The sequence below is a fragment of the Echinops telfairi genome, unplaced genomic scaffold (genome assembly GCF_000313985.2).
Source record: "Echinops telfairi isolate 266 unplaced genomic scaffold, ASM31398v2 ScPeMD7_23;HRSCAF=83, whole genome shotgun sequence".
Taxonomy (NCBI): Eukaryota; Metazoa; Chordata; class Mammalia; order Afrosoricida; family Tenrecidae; genus Echinops; species Echinops telfairi.
The window spans coordinates 86,251,755-86,270,382 of NW_022103920.1; the positions used below are offsets into that span (position 1 = coordinate 86,251,755).

Here is an 18,628-nt window from a genome sequence, read left to right on the forward strand (position 1 = left end):
AAACAAGCATAGTTTAATGCCATGAAAAAAATCTTTAATCGCTCATTTTCTTATGTTTCATCAAAAACCCAAACCAAACTCATTGCTCTCAAGTGAGCTCTGACTCACAGCGACCCCACAGATCAGAGTAGAGCTGCCCCTGTGGGTTTCCCAGACTGTAACTGTTTACAGGGTAGAGAAGGTGATATTAGCCCTCCTGCCCCACTCCATGGGATCCCTGTGGGGTAGTGGTTGCACACTGGGCTGTTAACTATAAGGTTTCTATACTTGTGAAGAATTACAGTGTTGAAACCCACAAGGGGAAGTTTTACCCTGTCCTAAAAGGTCAACATTGACCCAATAACAGTGAGCTCAGTTTGTTTTGGGGGGCCCATCCACGCACACAATGTGCCTCCACTCTGTGCCACTAATTAGTTTATCTAGGTTTATGATTCGACAATTCCTTATCCTTATTCCTTAATATTATTAGCACCCCAAACCAACACCCACTGTCATTGAATTTGCTCCGACACGCAGCGACCCTTGATAGGGTTTTCTTGCCTGTGAATCTTCATGGGGGCAGACAGCCTCCTTTTTCTCTCTCCCATGGATAAGGTGAACAGATGTCCCGCTTTTGGCGGGACAGTCCCGATTTTTAAGTTTTCTTTGCATCCCACGGTGTTTTAAAAAACTCCCGATAGTTGGAAAGAATACACGACAAGCTAGGGTATACGGTTTGCGGCTGCTGCCGTGTGGTTATTTCGCCAGGATGTGAGTTTTATCAATGGTGTCCCGCTTTTGTCCCGCTTTACCAATGTTAAAATCTGGTCACCTTACCCATGGAGCAGCTGGTGCATTGGAACCACCAGCCTTGCAGTTACCAACCCAGCAGCCAGCCCCCAGCCCCAGCAGGGCTTCGGCACCAGGACCATATAAAAGAGACATGGCCAGTCTGAGTGTCCCCCCTTCCTAGAGGAGGAATGTGAAGTCAGGGGGTTCTATGATCACCTGAGATGGCTGAGCCAAGCTCTGAAGTCCAGGCTTCCTGCTCTGAGTCTTCTCAACTCCACGACAGTAACTCGTCAGCACACAACTCATTTCCCAAATGGATTCCTCCCACTTGACAGACTTCAACGCCAATGTGTTCTCTCCCAGATTAGGGAGCTTAGAGCCCTGTTTCCATTTGTGAGGTCGATTATGGCGGTGGGACTTCTCGAGGCACACTGGTCGCATGACAGTTCGGCACTTGTTCTAAAAGACAAAAAGTTGGTGGTTCAAACCTACCCAGCCACGAAGAAAGCCCTGGAACTCTTCTTCCAGGAAGATGGCCACAAAACCCTTGGCGGCCATTTTGCTCTCTCACATGGGGTCCCCAAGAGTTAGAAAGGACAAGAGGGCAGCCAACAACAATAGCAAATCGACTGAGACGGGCCCTCCGAACAGCAGTGTTGTCCCGTCACACAGTGTCTTGAAGCCCTCGCCATCCTGGGGAGTCCTACGAGACAGCCGTGGGGTGGAAGCGGCCCGGGAGAGTGCAGTGACATCTGAAATCGAACAATTGAATGAACTGCCCTCACTCACCCTTCATGTCACAAGCTTGCATGGAAGGCGCCCTCTGGCGGCACTGTCATTCACGTATGATTTAGATTTGTCTCTGGGCTGTGTTTGCACTTTTTAATCATCACCTAGCACATGGGGCTGCATCGCCTCACGTATGAAGTTACACCCACAAGCAGACCATGGGAAGTGAACGCGGGCCTCTCGGTGCCCCTGGCATGTCAAGCCATTGCTGTTGAGTAGACGCTGGCTGACGGTAACCCCATGCTGCTCTGGGCTGTAATCTTTATGGGCGTAAACCTCCTGGCCCTTCTGCAGGTGCATCTAGACAACTCACATTCCCACCGTGCATTTCGCTCTCCATCACAAGCTGCTTGCTTCCTCCTGCCCGCCAGCCACCGCCTTGGAGTGGATTCTAGCTCAGAACAACAGTTCATGAGACAGAGCAGAACTGCTCCGCGGGGTTTCTGTGAGGGCAAACCTTTACAGGAGCAGACAGCTTTCATCTTTCTCCCTCGGGGCAGCTGATGGGTTTGAACCCCCGAGCTTGCGGCTGGCCGTGCAGTGCTCACCCCACAGCGACCCCAGGGCTTCTTTTGCCCCATTGAAGAGCCTCTTGCACTAAAACTCCCAGAGTCCCACTTTTTCAGGTTTCTATTGCATTAGTCAGACTTCCTTGAGCTGTCTTCCAGTGGATTCAAATGCGTGCAGTGGCTTTTAATGATTCCTGTGTGTTTATTACTAATTCTATTACGTGTAATAACTGCAGAACTAATAGCTTTTAGTTACATAACGTGATAAGTGATAGGAAGTTTTTCCCCCTGCTAGCTCCTCCCATCCACCACCCCTCCCCTCGCTTATCTGGTAAGCTTGTTTGAAGTACTGTCACAAACAACATCCAGAACATGCTGTGTAGACCGATGCTGTCAGGTCGGTTACGACTCAGAGCCAGCCTCCACACAACCGAAGGGAACACTGCCCTGTCCTGTGCCACCCTCACAGTCACTCCCATTTGAGCCCTCGCTGCAACCTCTGGGTCCCCCTGTTTCTTTCTGACACTCTACTTCACCCAGCATGATGTCCTTCTGCAGAGATTGCCTCCTCCTGATAACAGGTCCAGAGGACAAGAGATGAAGCCCTGGCCTCTGTGCTTCTAGGGAGCACGCAGGCTGAACGTTCTTCACGACAGGTTTGTTCCTGCTTCTAAAACTCAACTCATGCCACTGAGTGGTTTCTGACTCACAGTGATTCTATAGGACAAGGTAGAGCTGCCCCCGTGAGGTTCCTGGACTGTAACTCTTTGCAGGAGTAGAAAGCCTCATCTTTCTCCTGAGGAGTGACCGTGGATTCAAACCTCTGACCTTGTGGTTCGTAAGTTAACTTGTAAACTACTACGCCACCAGGACTCCGTCTTTCTCCAAACAGTCCACGGTACATTCAGTCGTCCTTAGCAACACCAGAATGCAAATGCATCAGTCCTCCGGAGCTGCTCCTTATTCATTGCCCAACTTTCAAACCCTACAAGGTGATGAAAAAGGCCAAGGCGTCACTGCTCTTTAACCCTCTAGACAGTGGTCTCCACCTTCCTCATGCCGCGACCCTTTCACACAGCTCCTCATGTGGCGGTGACCCCCGACCATAACATTATTGTCGTTGCTACTTCATCACTGTCATTTTGCTACTGTGATGAATCGGGTGACCTCTGTGTAAGGGTAGGTTTGACCCCCAAAAGGGGTCACGACCCACAGGTTGAGAGCCCCGCTTTAGAGTCATCTGTGCAGATTTCCCCACCGTGCGTCGTGTGACGGTAAGCATTGGAGCCCTGAAAATGTGGGAGCGTCAGGAGCTGAGTAGCCATGTAACACTTTTGAAAAGAGCAGTTCTTGTTCCAATTGCGTAAGCCAGGTAGGGTTTTGGTTAGCTATCTGAAGGCACATTCCGAAATGTATGCGAATTTTAAGATCCACGGGCCACATCGCAGTGTCCCTCATTCATTCCCAGGGGCATCACCTCTGGGCCGTGCAACACTTTCTTTGTGGACAAAAGTAAACCTCACACCTTACAGACACCCTTTGTCCCTTCTCGGCCCTTCCCATCTCCCTGGCCACCTGACCATGCTCCTCAAGTCTGGGAAGCTTCTTGTAATCCAATTATCGCTCGAAAGGTGAGTGGCGCTCAATGTCCTTTGTGATTGGTTTATTCAGAGATCTGACTTCTGAATCCTTTGAGAAGTAGGACAAGCCAGTAATCCTTGATGCTGTGAGCCCCGCGCAGTGACTTGCAGTCTAACAACAGTTATCATTCGGACCTCTAAGAAGCCTGCAACGAAAACCTCAGCTGATCAGTGATTTTTCAGGAGGGAGGGAGGGAGGGAAGGAGGAAGAGGAGGGCGAAAGAGAAAGAGAGAGAGGAGCCTGTAAAGAGAACCTCTCTGCTGATCAGCCAACTTTGGGGGAAAAGAAGGAAGGAGGGAGGGAAAGGAGGGAGAGGGAGCCAACAAAGCAAAACAAAACAAAACATTTTCCAGCTATGCCTTGGGGGGGGGGGGCGCAATGACAATGGTTTCGCACTGGAAAGGAAATGCGCATTCGGACTATGCCAGTTGTTTGTAGATACTCTGACTTGTGGTCAGCCCAGACGCGGCTGCATTTGATATCATCACATTCTTCTCTGGATCAGATCCAAGCAGCCGTTTTTAATTAAGACCTTTCTAGAAAGAATGTTCAGGCATTCTGCTCCCCTACCACCCACCCTCCTCGATCGCAAGCCCTGCTTCCCTTCGCTGGCCTTCCTGAGTCTGCAGGGCATACAACGCAATCAGCCCGGCTGAAGATGGACAGAACATGTTTGTACAGGGCCACAAATGTTTCTAATTGGCCTAAGTGAACTGTTCGTGGAAGATCAATTGCCTTGGGGTGGGTGTGTGTGTGTGTGTGTGTGTGTGTGTGTGTGTGTGTGTGTGCTGTGATGTGTGCTTGCACTCACAGGCAGCTATGTGCCCACCACAGAGACTGATGTGTGCTTGTACCTGGGCTTTGAATGCCAGGCTGTGATGCCAAAGGGAGCCGATGGGGAGGGGTACGGGCTGGGATGGGATGAGGTAGCCGATCTCTTCCCAGGACCCTGTGCCTGGGCAGCAGACTTGCCCTCCCATTGGGAACCGTGGTCAAGGAACTTGTAAAACACACAGATGGAATGGAAATGACCCTTAGTGGCTGAACCCAGCGATGTGTCAGCCTCCTCCCTGCCTCCTCTGGTTTGCTCTCTCCGATGAACACGTGTGCAGGGCGGGCTATGGAAAGCATGCAGAAGCATGGATTGGTCCTTGCAGTTACACTTCAGGAATAGCCCTGCGTTTTGTTTTGTGACTGAAAAAACAAGATATATTCTTTTGCTCATTAATTTCCCTCCTTCCCCGCTCCCTTTCCTTTTCTTGGCAGTGGGTAGAATGTTATTTTAAAAAGACACAGATCAGCTTCATAAAGAAAACTCATTCTGCGAAATACAGCTTGGACTCATTTGCCGGTCATTTATCGTCGCTAAGCGAGGGGCGTCCGCAGAGCAGTCTCTGCCACCTCTGGCGATTGAGAGGGGAGTGGCCCTTGTTGGCTTCAAGATACAGGGAAGCACGAGGGTCTTTAAGCCTTTGAGAAGCCCCCTCCCCACATGTCTTAAAGTGTGCCATAGGCAGGGCAGCTTGATAATCATTTCAATTTCAGCTATGATGTTTCCTTCCAATATCTTGTAAGCAAATGCTTAGAGGGTGAATGCCAACCCAGAAAGCCGGCATTCTCTGAGCAGTGCTTACAAGCCTTCACTTCCACAGTTAAGTGTGTGTTTCTCTCTTGCACGCTCTTCTATGGTTTTTATAAAAGCTTTGGTTTTATGTATCTCCCATTTCCGTTGGATCGTGGGCAAATGATAGGCCTAGGCCAGTGCCTGGCACACAGTGGGCGTCCAATAAATATTTGTTGAATGAATAACCAAGTGGAATGTGATAAGCCCTACTATTATTTTCGTCTTGGCGTGACACATGCAGGAATAGACTTGAGGCAATCAAGTCATTTCCCTAAACAGTACGAGCTAATTATCGAAGAGATGGAGATCTGGTGCGGAGCTTGTCTCTCTCAGGCCCCATTTGCTCCTAATTAAAGGTGGAGACGGTGCTTGCAGCACGGCGGGGGCAATGATGGGGACCCACTCCTCAGCAGCTTTGCCATTTTCCATGCCACCTCTTTTCCCAGAGGGAAATATGGATATATTTCTATATATGTATGCATATGTCAAGGTGGAATGCAGTGCGTGCATTCCTTGTGTTGCTTTGTGCTTTCTTTCCTGTGTGGTTACTGTGTTTAGCAGGCAGGCGGGGTGTGGAAGGGAGAGCTCTTTTGACAGGATTTTTACAGCCCAACTGTCTGCACAATTTGCTCTTCTGTTGCTGGCTCTGCTGAACCCGGTTAAGCAATAGGACCCTCTTCCCAGACAGAATACCACCTGCAGCAGCCCTGGAGGGGATTGCTACATGCTCAACCCTAGCTCGTTCTTTCCCTTCTTCATCCCAGAGAGGAAGTTGCTGTCCGTGTGGGCCGGGCACGGTGCTAGGACTGTGGATTTAACAGCAAAACCCAGCCTGGTCCCTACCCCCCCTGAAGTTTATCATCTGGGGCTAGTGACAGATAATGAACCCGTAATCTCGCTAAAAGTCACGTGACTACAAACTGAACTATTTAATAAAGGGTGGCAATGATTGTGTTGGGACTGTCTGTCTGTCTGTCTGACTACAAGAGCTGGGTGAGAGCAGGGAATATAACTATCTAAAGGAAGGGCAGCACCTTCCAAGCAGGAGTAGTAACCAAAAAGCACATCTCTGTGGCCTGCCAGAGGCTGATGGGAAGGTAAGGATGGGCAGGTAGCCCCGGTAACGGCTCTGGCCATCATATCCTGAACATTGGAAAGACTTTAGGGCGTTTTGTTTTCATTTTTATTGCTAGGCTTTTTTTAAAAGAGAAATTTCAGGTGTTTAAAAAGATATAGAATAGATAACACAAAGAGTTCCCATATGCCCCCTTCTCTACACTGAAGGGTTTTACTCAAAAGTGAAGATGTAGGATCAGGGAGAGGAGAGATGTTGACCCTATCAGATGTGTGTTTGGGAAGGGGAAAGTGCTGAGCCAACCGTTGAGCTTCCTGACCACTTTCACCATCCACTCTCCGCTCCACCACATTTCAGACAGCGTATACCTAGATGTCCAGGTGAATGCTGAAGCACACACTCACACTTTCTATTGGACCAAACTCTTCCTGTCAACTTTTCTATGTTCTTCCCTTTCTGCCTTTCCTTTGGACGAGGAAGACACAACACAATACTTATACATTTCACTCCTGCTCTGGGTTAAGTGTGAAGGGCACACCTTCCTGAATCGTCTCCCTAGCTTGGGAAGGATCATGGTCCAGGGAACAGGCTCTGGAAACAGAATGCCTGTCTTCACATCGTGTCTCCATCCCTCACCAGCATAGTGAACTTGGGCAAGGAACGCCTCTGCCTCCTGTTTAGCCTCCGCAGGCTGTTCTGAAGACTGTGATTGACACAGTACAAAGCAGAGAAGACTGGCACCTATCGAGTGCTCCCCTGGTGTTGACTGCTATTATATAACAAGACGTCTGGGATGCATTGTTAAAGCCACAAAAAGAAAGCAAGAAGCAAGATAGAGAAGCATGTGTCATAACAAAAGGCTTGTCTACATGTATTCGTATAAATGCTTAGGGAGTGTCTAAAGATCGGTGAGAAACTCCATACTGGTGACATCTGAGGGACAGGACCGGAAGAGGGGCAGACAGGTGACTCTCACTTTTTCACCTATGATCTTTCTAGTAGCCAGGTCTGTTTTTCAGCCGTGGAGCTATCTTACTTTCATAGTAATGAAATTCCAAAGACAAGTGGAGCAAGTCCAACAGTACCGTTCAATGAACTGATTCGAATAGTCATGATTTCAATAGAATCTTTTATCGTCACTTCAAGGTTCCCCCTCTCCCACCCCGTTAACCTTGGCGACCTCAGGTAAAAAAATAAAACTCTTCTTAGGGTAAAGAGGCAGATACCTAAAGTCCCAACAGCTCTACCGTTTTCATTGATTGTGCTTCTGTTATATTCCGATGCAAGGTGGTGGTTTTGGTTGTTTGTTTGTTAGCCACAGTTATAAAATTCTTAGGCTTATCCTTCCATCTCTCTGTCTCCTTAGGCAGAGATGTCTGGAATGCTATTCTCCCACCAAGTGTAAACAATGCATTTGGCTCATGTGTTGCTGGCTGCTTTGTGCTTTTAAGCATTGCTTAAATTTTTTATAATGAACAGTTTTATCAAAACAATGAAATCATCTCTAGGACTAGAGAGGAGGAGGGTTAGCTCACTCGTCTGTCTAGTAGTAAGCACAATATGCAGCAGTGGAACCTTTGCCAGGCACTAGGGAAGCTTTCCAGCAGGGTTATCATTTGGTGGGTCAGGAGCTACCGAGGAGCTGCTGTTGCCCAGAAAAGAGAAGGCAAGGGGCCTCAGTGGTTACAGAATTGTGTTAGTCTGGGTAGACTAGAGAAACAACCTCATTAACACTCATCTGTATATAAGAAAGAGGTTTATATATGAGAGCAATTGAATATTGAGAAAATGTCCCAGCCCAGTCCCGATCCAGTCCATAAGTCCAATATTAGCCCATAGCCCATATGTCCAATCTATAAAGTCCTCTTTAGACTCACGAGGTGCATGCAATGACGCCGAATGCAGGACGATCACAGGACAGAGGGTGCAAAGTCTTTTGGATCCAGAGTGCCATCTCAGCGCTGGCAGGGGTCTCCACATGGCTCCTCCAGTTCCCAGGGCACGAGGTCTATCAGCGTAGTGACATCTGTCTTGTCAGTGGAGTGAGCAAGTGAGCAGTGAGTGTCTCCCGCCTCCAAGGAGGAAAAACCAGATTTCCCAGAATTCACAGGAGAAGACCATGCCCACAGAGAGGCCTCATTGGCTATACAATGATTAACAAGCTAGACGCCACCCCTTCACTCCCAATCCTCAAATTGACACCAGATTATGAAACTACCACAAGAATCAAGATGTAGAAAATATTGTAAGTGATATCTGTCATCGCCCCACCCCCGCCTTTATTTTTTACAAGTTGAGGCCCTTTATGTTTAACCTAAAAGTTTTGAATCATTGGATTGGTATTTATCAATAGTTTACCCTTAACTGGGTGGGGAGCATCAATATTGCACAGGGCTACAGCATCATTGTCTGCATCATGATTTAAATACATCCCTCTTTCTCCACCATCACTACACAGCACTCTCATTGTTCAAACAGGAGCACCAATCAGGAGAGAATGTTGAGCCCCTTGGCAAAAAAATTCATGAAGTCCCTGTGAGCTTGCCAATTAGTCGCTCATCCCTGATAATGCCCCTCGGGGCGCAATGAGAATTGTCTCTGCAGAAGAAAACACCGTTTTGTAGAAACTGGAACTAAAGGAGTTAACAAATGATTCTTGAGATTAGGGTTAGCAAACTAGAGCAGGGGATAAAATCTGGCCCACTGCCTAATTTTATACCCAGGGACTAAGGATTTTTAAAACAATTTTTAAATGGCTGGTTGAAAAAAAAACGTAATATGTGACAATTATATGATATAACTTTTGGACTCCTGATTGCAAGGTCGGTAGTTAAAAAGGCATGTGTGTTTGTGAGTATATATGGCTGCTTATATGCCACAATATGGAGCCCTGATGGTGTGGTGGTTATACCTTGGTCTGCGATCCCTTTGTTCGGCTGTTCAAAACCACCAGCAGCGCCGAGGGAGACAAACTGGGCCTTCTACTCCTGTCAGGAGTTGCAGTCTCAGAAACCCCTAGGGGTCGCTATGAATCAGCATTGACTCGAAGGCAATGCGTTTAGAGTCTGAGATGTACTATCGCGGCAGGGTTGAATGGCTGTGACTGCAACCGTACAGCATGCAACATTTAAATACTCACTTCCGGTGTCTTCACAGAATAGCTTGTTAACCCTATTTTAGCATCAAAGAGTAGTTACAGTGGAAACCTGTGAGAAGTAGAACTTAAGAGGACCCCTTCATGTTCTGGGTCTCATGCATTCGGTGTTCGAAACAGATTTGGGGTACTGATGGAACCTACCCACTAAAGAAAGTGAAGAAGTTCAGTATCTAGATCTTTCTACTTTCCTCACCAAGTCAGGAACGAGTAATAGTGTGAGATCCATCAGATCAGCCGAAGGACCATGAAAAATACCATGGCCACCAATGGCCAACTTAACCCAGTCCCTGCCATCAAGGCCATCCATAGGACAGAGCCTGTTCTTTAAGGTTTCGAGGACTGCCCGTCTTTCTGAGAGCAGTCTCATCATTCTCTCTTGGAGTGGCTGGTGGGTTTGAACTACTGCCATGAGTAGCCTAATGCTTAAACTGATGCTCCACCGGGGTTCCTTAAAAGATAGCTAGGACCTCTTAAAACTGGATTATTAATTCTAATTTGAAGCCCTCAAATAATACCAGTCCTCTTTCTGAAACTCAAAATGTGAAATCGTGTCATCTTTGCATCAGAGAAACCTTGTGAATTGGAAAATCTGCATTTATTGTAATGAAACATTCCCATTGTGGTCAATATGCATGTAACATAACATTTGCCATTGCAACAACCTTCACCTGCACAAGTGAGCAGATTACGCGTGCTCATCATGTGTCCAACCACTCTTCCCATCACCTTGATAGAAGCTCAGTGTCCCACATGCTTTAAGTGAGAGGCAAAATCTTTTATTCTTGTGACCTTTATAAAAACACACAGCTCCATCAAATGAAAGTTGATGGTCCCCTTTGTTCCATGGTGTCACCGTATTAAAATGTTGGGTTTGGACTTGCATTCAGTACAAGTCTCCATCTGCTGTCATATTCACATGGCATCACATGCATCATGTCGCCATCATATCACCATCAGATAGTAGGAAATACCTCCGGCTAGAGGCCTAAAATCTGATCCTATGTATGAACATTCGCCGTGGCATTTGAATGAACATTTATGACTAACTATCTTTCTCCTCTCTGCCTCAATATAAAAGAAAATATGAAACCAACACAAAAGTATTCTCCTCCCCATAAAATAATGCTGACAACAATACCATACAGCAGTATGCAGTTGGAAAGATGAGTCATTTTGATTCAAAACCCTGACCATGCCCATGACTGACCTCAGTGGTCTCTTCTTCTGTTTTGTTCTGTTTCAGAGGTTGAAGGCCGCGCTGACTCACCACCCTGCTGCCATGTCCAATGGGAATATGAACACCATGGGACACATGATGGAAATGATGGGCTCCCGGCAAGACCAGACGCCACACCATCACATGCACTCACACCCCCATCAGCACCAGACCCTCCCACCCCATCACCCCTACCCACACCAGCACCAGCACCCAGCACACCATCCACATGCTCAACCCCATCACCATCAGAACCACCCCCATCATCACTCCCACTCCCACCTTCATGCACACCCGGCGCATCACCAGACCTCGCCACACCCACCCCTGCACAGCGGCAACCAAGCACAGGTTGGTTGATCTCGTTCCTCTTCGGGGTTAACAGTGTAGACTATAAAGCCTGGAGGGGTGACGGGGGCGGGCAGAGGGGCAAGGCATTCGCGGCAATGACCCCACTGGTCTAGCTGGCGCTCTTGGGCGCACTTCCCATTCCCCAGGAGGTAATGGTTACCTACACTGCCCTGCAAGATCACATGGTCTATAACGCATCCATTCGATCTCAGGCTCAGTCTGTAGGGGCAAATATGAGTGTCCAGCCCTCCAAAATCAATGCTTGTGTTACCCAGTTAGCCCTTCAGGAGGGGTCAGGAAGAATTAAAGCTAGGGAAGAAAGATGGTGGGGCTGGGGGAAGGGATGGAATGAGAAGAGTAAATGAATCCTAAGTTTGGTTCTAGCTGTTGGGTTGCATAACATCATAGTGATTCTGTGTTATCCTGTAGACAACCTGTTCCATCCAGTGGGTAATAGTCTGAGGAACACCAGATGTTAAAAGCCTAAAGAGTAACAATTCAAGGCCAAGCAAACGGCTTATATTGGATGCTAGAGCAAAAGGTGTCCTGTGAATGGTGTTGGGAGGTGACTCATCCCACCCAGTGTGAAATGCGTTGGAGGGAACAGAGAGAGCCAAGCTCTGTAGATGATCAGTTCAAGAGCTAGGCCGAATCCCAGCGGTGCAGTAGCTGGAAAGCAAGCCAGCAGTTAGACTAAATTCAAAGAGGGTTGGGGGGCCAGGCAGACATTATGTCACCCAGCCCGTGTACCCAACTGTGTTGGGAGCATGGCTAGCCCCACCCACTTTGGATCCTTAGGATGACCTCCACTGGCCCCTCCACCCTTCCCGTCTGCCCAGTTCTGACCAGTGAGAACACAATGAAGCTGGAGGCTTGGGGCCAACAAATGACATTTATTCACCGTCTCCCCGTCTTCTGCCTCTGGAGACAAGATTTCGCAACCAATTCGCTTCGGAGCTCTTTAAGCTCCCCATGCAGAAAACCATGCACATCCACAAAGGAGGGCAGCCACAAAGCAACTTAACTCATGGGAAGTGAACTCCCATTTGCCACCATTAGCAGCCCTGTCTGTGACGCATGAGGATACACGCTCTGGAGCGAAGAAGCGTTCTTTCCTTTCCCGCTCCCCTGGCTGTGTGACTATGGACAGTTAAGGAACCTCCCATCTGCTGATGATGGGCAATTATAGAATGGCTTCGCAGCACCTAAGAGTATCTATTCAACAAGAGCATCTATGAAGGCCTCAACTCTTCCCAAGAGAAATAATATGATCGAAATTTAGTAACTTTTGAGTCCCCTTTGCAGTCAGACGCTATCCTGAGACATGCGTTTAGAAAAGAAAAAGAAAAGTTACAAGGTCAAAGATAAGGTGACCCAGTTCAGATTAGTATTTATTTTGGAGGACAAGCAGGAGCATCAAGTTTGGGTTGCTATTGTGGGTAAGTTATTTCACGGACAAGCTTAACAGTTCTTTGAATATAAAAACCATTCATTAGCTAATTACCCATTAGCTAATTGCCCTCTGTTTCAAGGCAGTAAGTGGCCAATTGTCCAATTGCCCTCTGTTTCAAGGCAGTAAGTGGCCAATTGTATATGCAATTAGTTAATTGCTATTATAATTAGCTACATGAGCAGTTCCTTTTTGATTCCCTTACTAAAAAGAAACACTCCCTTTGGGTTGGTCTTATTAAAATTTAAGCAAAATCATTTAGACGCCATTCTAAAATAAAGCCTTACATGATAGGAAATTGATAGCTAAGATTGGGTCACGTTGCATAACTGTAGTATTAGGAGAACCCTTAAGCCTAGCAGCTTCTTGGAGCCTTTAGATCTCTGACACTCTTACTTGTAAGGATGAGACTTCAAAGTCTGGGTTTCAGCTCAGAGCTAACAGGATTTTTTTTTTTTATGTAACCAATTCATACATTCTACCCTGAATCTGAAATTTCCACATTGCTTATTCCATTAAAAAAAATAGTTTCGTTGGCATGTAATTCACATACTATATAATTCAATAGATCAAGCATATGGAGGAGAGTTGTATAATCATCACCACAATCCGTTTCAGACCATTTTCTTCTTGCTCCTACACATTGTTGACAGCTCCCCATCCTCACCCCACCCTCACCCCTCAACCTCCCCTGCCATGCCCTAGGTCATTATCGAAGGCAGACAAAGGCTGCTGGAAGGTAGGGTCAAAGGTTGCAGCAGTGCGAGGTCCGTGAAGGGAGATCTAGAACCCTGTTTTGCCTACTTGAAAATCCGGGTGACTGCTGGCTGTAAGAGATCGCCCGTTTCATGAAAAGAAAAGGCAATGGCTAGAGTAGCGGCGCCCTTCTCCATTCCCGGGACATGGTTTCCTTTGGAAGCGTCAGCTCCGAGCAAAGCATCCGAAATGGCAAGGGGCAAACCTTTGCCAGTAACAGGGCTCACGTCTTCGCCAGCCACTCTGGTGAGCCAGACCTCAGACAACTCGTGTTCTCCGTCTGTGAGCGGAGCGGGTGATCGCCAATCACACTTTTGGAGAGGAGGCTTTCGCGTTCCGTAAAATGACTGAGTGTGTACACAGTCCAGCCTCCCGTCGGTCACAGAAGGCTCGCCAGGACTCGGGATTCAGAGAGTTCACCACCAGTCAGCTGACGGCAGGCCGTAGCCTCTATTAGCACAGTTGCAGTCATTCTGATTGATTTTCATCATAGGACTGCAACGGAGGGGGAAGGGCCGCTGGGCTCCAGTTTTGAATTTTTTTTTTTTTTGCCTGTTATTTCGGCAGGTTAAATATGTCTTGTAAAACAACTTTATAGGTATGACGGCTATAAAGCTGAGTGACTGTGAAATGGGAGGGGAAGAATAAGAAATGAGTGCCTTGATTGAGAACGGGGAAAGGGGCAGAGGGCAGAGTGTTAGGGAAAGCCTTCGTTCGCGTCCAGACGAATAAAGAGGCAGTCGCCACAGTTTCACAGGGACCGTGCGTCAGACTGGGGGCGGGGGGCGGGGATAGGGGGTAGGGACAGACCTGTGCCTGTGGGGGTCTCCTTAGAGGTCGCTGAACTCCATGCAGACCTTACCGGGAGCTTAGAAGCACTGTAAGCAGCCTTAACAAAGTGTTCTGCCACTTCTCCTAATGGGAATAGATGGAGATGCACCTCCCTCCCTCTCATAGTGTGGGCAGCTGCCCAGGGACCACTCTGAGGGTCCGCTGCTTCCAAGGGCCCGTTTCTGATCACCTCTGGGTTCCGGCAACTTCTTCCCGAGTCCACACCGTGAGAAGCAGACCGATCTAGCAGTCCTCTGCGTTAAGAGCTGTCACGCAGTGAAAGTGGCTGACTGGTGCTCCCGGACTGCATCCGTTGTTTTGATAGGAGTCACAGTGTCCACGATGTCCCCAAGGAGAGCCACCACGGGACCGTGCTTTTAACACTGTTAGGAATGGACGGCGCCACCAGCCTGCCCAGTTGAGGGACCTTGCCTTCGTAATGGGACCAAACCCTGACCTCTCTGCATTATAGCCTACGGGGGCAGCTTTAAAGTACTTAAATACACTATCAAGCAAACTTAAAAAAAAAAAAGTTTCTTCTGCCATGGTTAGGCCCTGTGAAAGAAACAATCTAAGCAGGTCTGCCTAAATCTACCCATAACTTTTCTATACCTTGCCAGAAGGTCACAGAAGATCCTAAAATCAAAGCAAAACAAACAGACAAATCCATTCGTGAAGTCGATTCAGACTTATAGCGACCCTAAAAATACTAATATTAATGTAATAATAACCCTGAGACTAGAGGTCAGTGCTGCGGCATGCCCCCAGGAGCACGGGTCCATTGTTGCCTTCACTCTTAGGGAACACGCTTGCAGTGCTTAGGAGAGCAGTTGACTCTGTGTGCTGTGCATTTTAACACTGGCTTGGGTTTCTTCCCTCCCCAAACATCCCCTCCCTCCCGCCCCCACCTCTCCACCCCTCTCCCTGGGTCCCAGCAGGTTTCCCCAGCGACCCAGCAGATGCAGCCCACCCAGACAATACAGCCGCCCCAGCCCACCGGGGGACGCCGGCGGAGGGTGGTAGACGAAGACCCCGATGAGAGGCGGCGGAAGTTTCTGGAACGAAACCGCGCGGCTGCCACCCGCTGCAGGCAGAAGAGGAAGGTCTGGGTGATGTCACTGGAAAAGAAAGCAGAAGAGCTCACCCAGACAAACATGCAGCTTCAGGTGCAGGCCACGGTCTCTGTCCTCCCCCTCAGAGGCTCCTTGTGCGGCGGGCATGCCCTGGCCCCTCGGGCACCGGCTGACCCACACCAGAGTAGGACGCCTTACTCATTCTGGGACGCTCTGCAAAACCAAAGCAAGCCCTTCTGGTTTAAATCAGTCGGCTCACAAGGCCCTGCGGAGGGCAAGGTCTGTGTCAGTCAGCTGGGGGGTCCCAGTCGGGGCAGTTCTGTACCGTGTCTAACCTCAGTTTCCTGAAGCAGAAGTACTAACCTCAGGGGGGTGGAGGGGGGACGAGAAATGAACCCCTGTCTGCAGAGCAGGTAGCACAATGCCTGGTCCAGGGTCAGTCCTTAACCACAACGCAGCCAGGTAGTCGCCGAGTGAGGAGGTAGCCCGGGCCTCTATGGGATTCTCTTGTTGTGCCGTGGAGGAAAGGAAGGTTTATGAGGGTCGTTTTGCTCCTGAAGTAAAGTCCTGTTTTATCTGCTTTGCTCCAGTGCGTTTGAATCTGGCAAGATTTGGATCTTACTAGTGGCTCACTGGGGACGTGGTATAGTCAGGCTGCTCTGGGAGGACTTGAAAGAGCAGAGACAATTCAAGCACCTAGGGAATCTATTCACATGGTCGGCAGTCTGAAACCACCGGCAGCTCCTTGGGGGAAAGACTGTTTTCTAGGCCTGGAAACAGTGACAGTCTTGGAAACCCACAGGGGGTCGCTGCGAGTGAGCAGACTGGAGGGGCAGTGAGTTTGAATTGGGATTCTGCCAGCCCCACAACGAAGTTCATAGCGTTTGGTCTAATGGGGTTGGGGGTGAGGGGGCGGGTTGAGCACTCTTCACCAACAGGAAGAAGGGAACAAAACAGATCTGTAATTAAAACACATCGGGGTTGTAGCCCAGAACTTCCAGGAGCTGAGGGAATAGCAAAAGGGAGGGGGACAAAGAGTACCCACAATTGGGAAACTGTAGACCAGTGGTTCTCAACCTTCCTAATGCCGTGACCCTTTCATACAGTTCCTCATGTGGTGGTGACCCCCCAACCATAAAATTATTTTCGTTACTACTTCATCACTGTCATTTTACTACTGTTATGAATCAGGCGACGTCCCCACGGAGAGCCCCAAAGGGGTTGTGACCCACAGGTTGAGAACCACTGCTCTAGACCTTCCTGAGTCACCTTCATCCTTGCCCCCATCTGGTTCTCTGTGCTTCCTTAGAAAGAACCCCTTAAGGTGCCATACCCCCAAGGCCTCTGCCTATTCAGTCCGACATCAAGTGGAAAGCATCTTGGGTGGCCCAAGGTGAACGTTGATATTATACCAGGAGAGTCTGTGTCCTAGAAATCGGCTGAGCCCCATTGTGTGTAAGTGTTCTGTTTTTCCATACACGTACCATTCTTTTTGTGATCCACATGAGAAAGTAACTGGGAACGATATGGCACAAGCAGGGACGAGTAGGATCGTGATTCTTCCCACTGGTTTGTATGCTGCATCAAGACAGGGCGGACTGTCTTCATATCCCCACGCTGCACCCCCCACCCCATCTATGCCTGCATGCAGCATAGTGGCTGGTGTGGGAGTCTCTAGCTATCCAACCCCAATAGTCATTTGGTAAATGAGTTTCCTGCCACCACAGAGCCAAGCCCGGACTCCCTGACCGCTCGTCAACACTGTGATAGAAGGGAATCAAGCCACTATAGGATGGCTGCGATCAAATATTTAAAACCTCTTCAAAGCTGGTCATTCTTGAACTGGGCATGAACACACGGGAGGATGTCAGTAGAACATGGATAAGCACAGCATGTTTAATGATCACAACTGTGTTTTATCTGGATGTGTAGTTGAGAAATGTAATGAGGGCCTGTAACCTACAATTTGACAGATATTATTGGGCAGGGCAAGGTTAAATCCTTGTTTGAAACAGTTAATTTGAACAAACACGTTAAGTAAATAAAAGTTCAGGTGTATAGGGCCTTGGCGGTGGTGGTTGGGTGACAAGTGAAGCTTGGGAATCCTTGGAATTTGCTACCAGTTTCCAGGAACGGGCTGCAGGAGGACCAGGAAGGGGCGTAGGTCCAGCCTTCAATGACGGCGCCTCAGTCTTGCACTACTGACTTACTTTGGTGGTTGTCATTGGATGCCTTCAAGTCCAATTTCTACTTAGAGGGACCCCCTGAGTAGGTTTGGCCCCTCGGGTTTCTTAGGCTGTCATCTTTAGGGAAGCAGATCACCAGACCTTTCTGGTGGATTCAAAGCACCGTCGTTGGCTTAGCAGCCACACACAGCCACCAGGCCTCCGGTCCTTCTCTGGTGTCCGAGGCTACCCTGGTCATTTTGAGAGGCAGGGCCACATCCCAGCACCTCTACGCAGATACCCACCCACTTTGACAACCACAAGGACATTGCCATGTGTGCCCTGAGGGGCAAAATCACTCTCAGTTGAGAACTGCTGTCTCAGATGACTCATTTACCGCCATGGAGTCACTGCTGACTCACGGGACCACAGAGCACAGCAGAGCGCTGCTCCTGAGGATTTCTGAGGCTGTAACTCTTGATGGGAGTACAAAGCCCCATCTTCTCCTAAAAAGCGGCTGGGTGTTTTGAACCTTGCAGTTAGCAGCCCAACGAGTAACTATCTTAGATAAACGAACCAGGAATAGCTGGTTGGCAGATCTCGGTTGTCCACAGGGGTTTAGACTCCGTGTTAACTAACATGTGCCTGCAAGAATGACTCCAGGGTCGTTAGGATGGTCTGGAAAACATGAAGAAGCCAGCATAGGAAATAAGGAAAAGCTGAGATGCCGGTTCACATGGAAGGGCAGACGTGCCCATCACTTGGGCATGTGCATATGCTCAGTGGCTTTGATACAGCACACGAAGCAGATCGACCTTCGATTAGGTCCTACCCATTGATTTTTACATGCGTTAGAGACAACTGCCCAAGAAAAGGAGTTATTAGATGCTTAGCCCCTGGAAAGTAGAAACATGGAGCAAAAAAATAAAAAGGAGAGAAAAAAATAAAGCGAAACAGGAATCCTCCAGAGTCCTGTCAGCGAACGCTGACGGCCCTTGGTCGTTGGAGCAGTGCGTCAGCAAGGGCCAGTTTCTGGAAAGGGCTAGGCTGATGTTTTCCAGCCTCCGCTGAGCTGCAGGAAGAGAGAAACCACTGCTGCCCGTGGCTCTCAGTGGGTCTGCTGGGGGCCGGCATCAGGCACTGACGTGCTGAAGCGTATGTTGCAGGCTCTGCTACCTTTGAATGACCCTTTCCCTCTCACTGGACCTTTGTAGAAAGGT

General features: G+C 48.7%; 1 protein-coding gene across 2 annotated transcripts in view; it reads left to right on the plus strand.

Moving 5' to 3' along the window:
• The window catches only part of CREB5 (cAMP responsive element binding protein 5), a 390,923-nt gene that overhangs the window by 362,773 nt on the left and 9,522 nt on the right, over positions 1–18,628 (plus strand). For both annotated transcript variants that reach the window (XM_004702744.4, XM_045288877.1), the window contains 2 exons: positions 10,810–11,133; positions 15,109–15,336. In XM_004702744.4, coding sequence (XP_004702801.1) covers positions 10,810–11,133; positions 15,109–15,336 — 552 coding nt within the window. The remainder of the gene's footprint in view (positions 1–10,809; positions 11,134–15,108; positions 15,337–18,628) is intronic.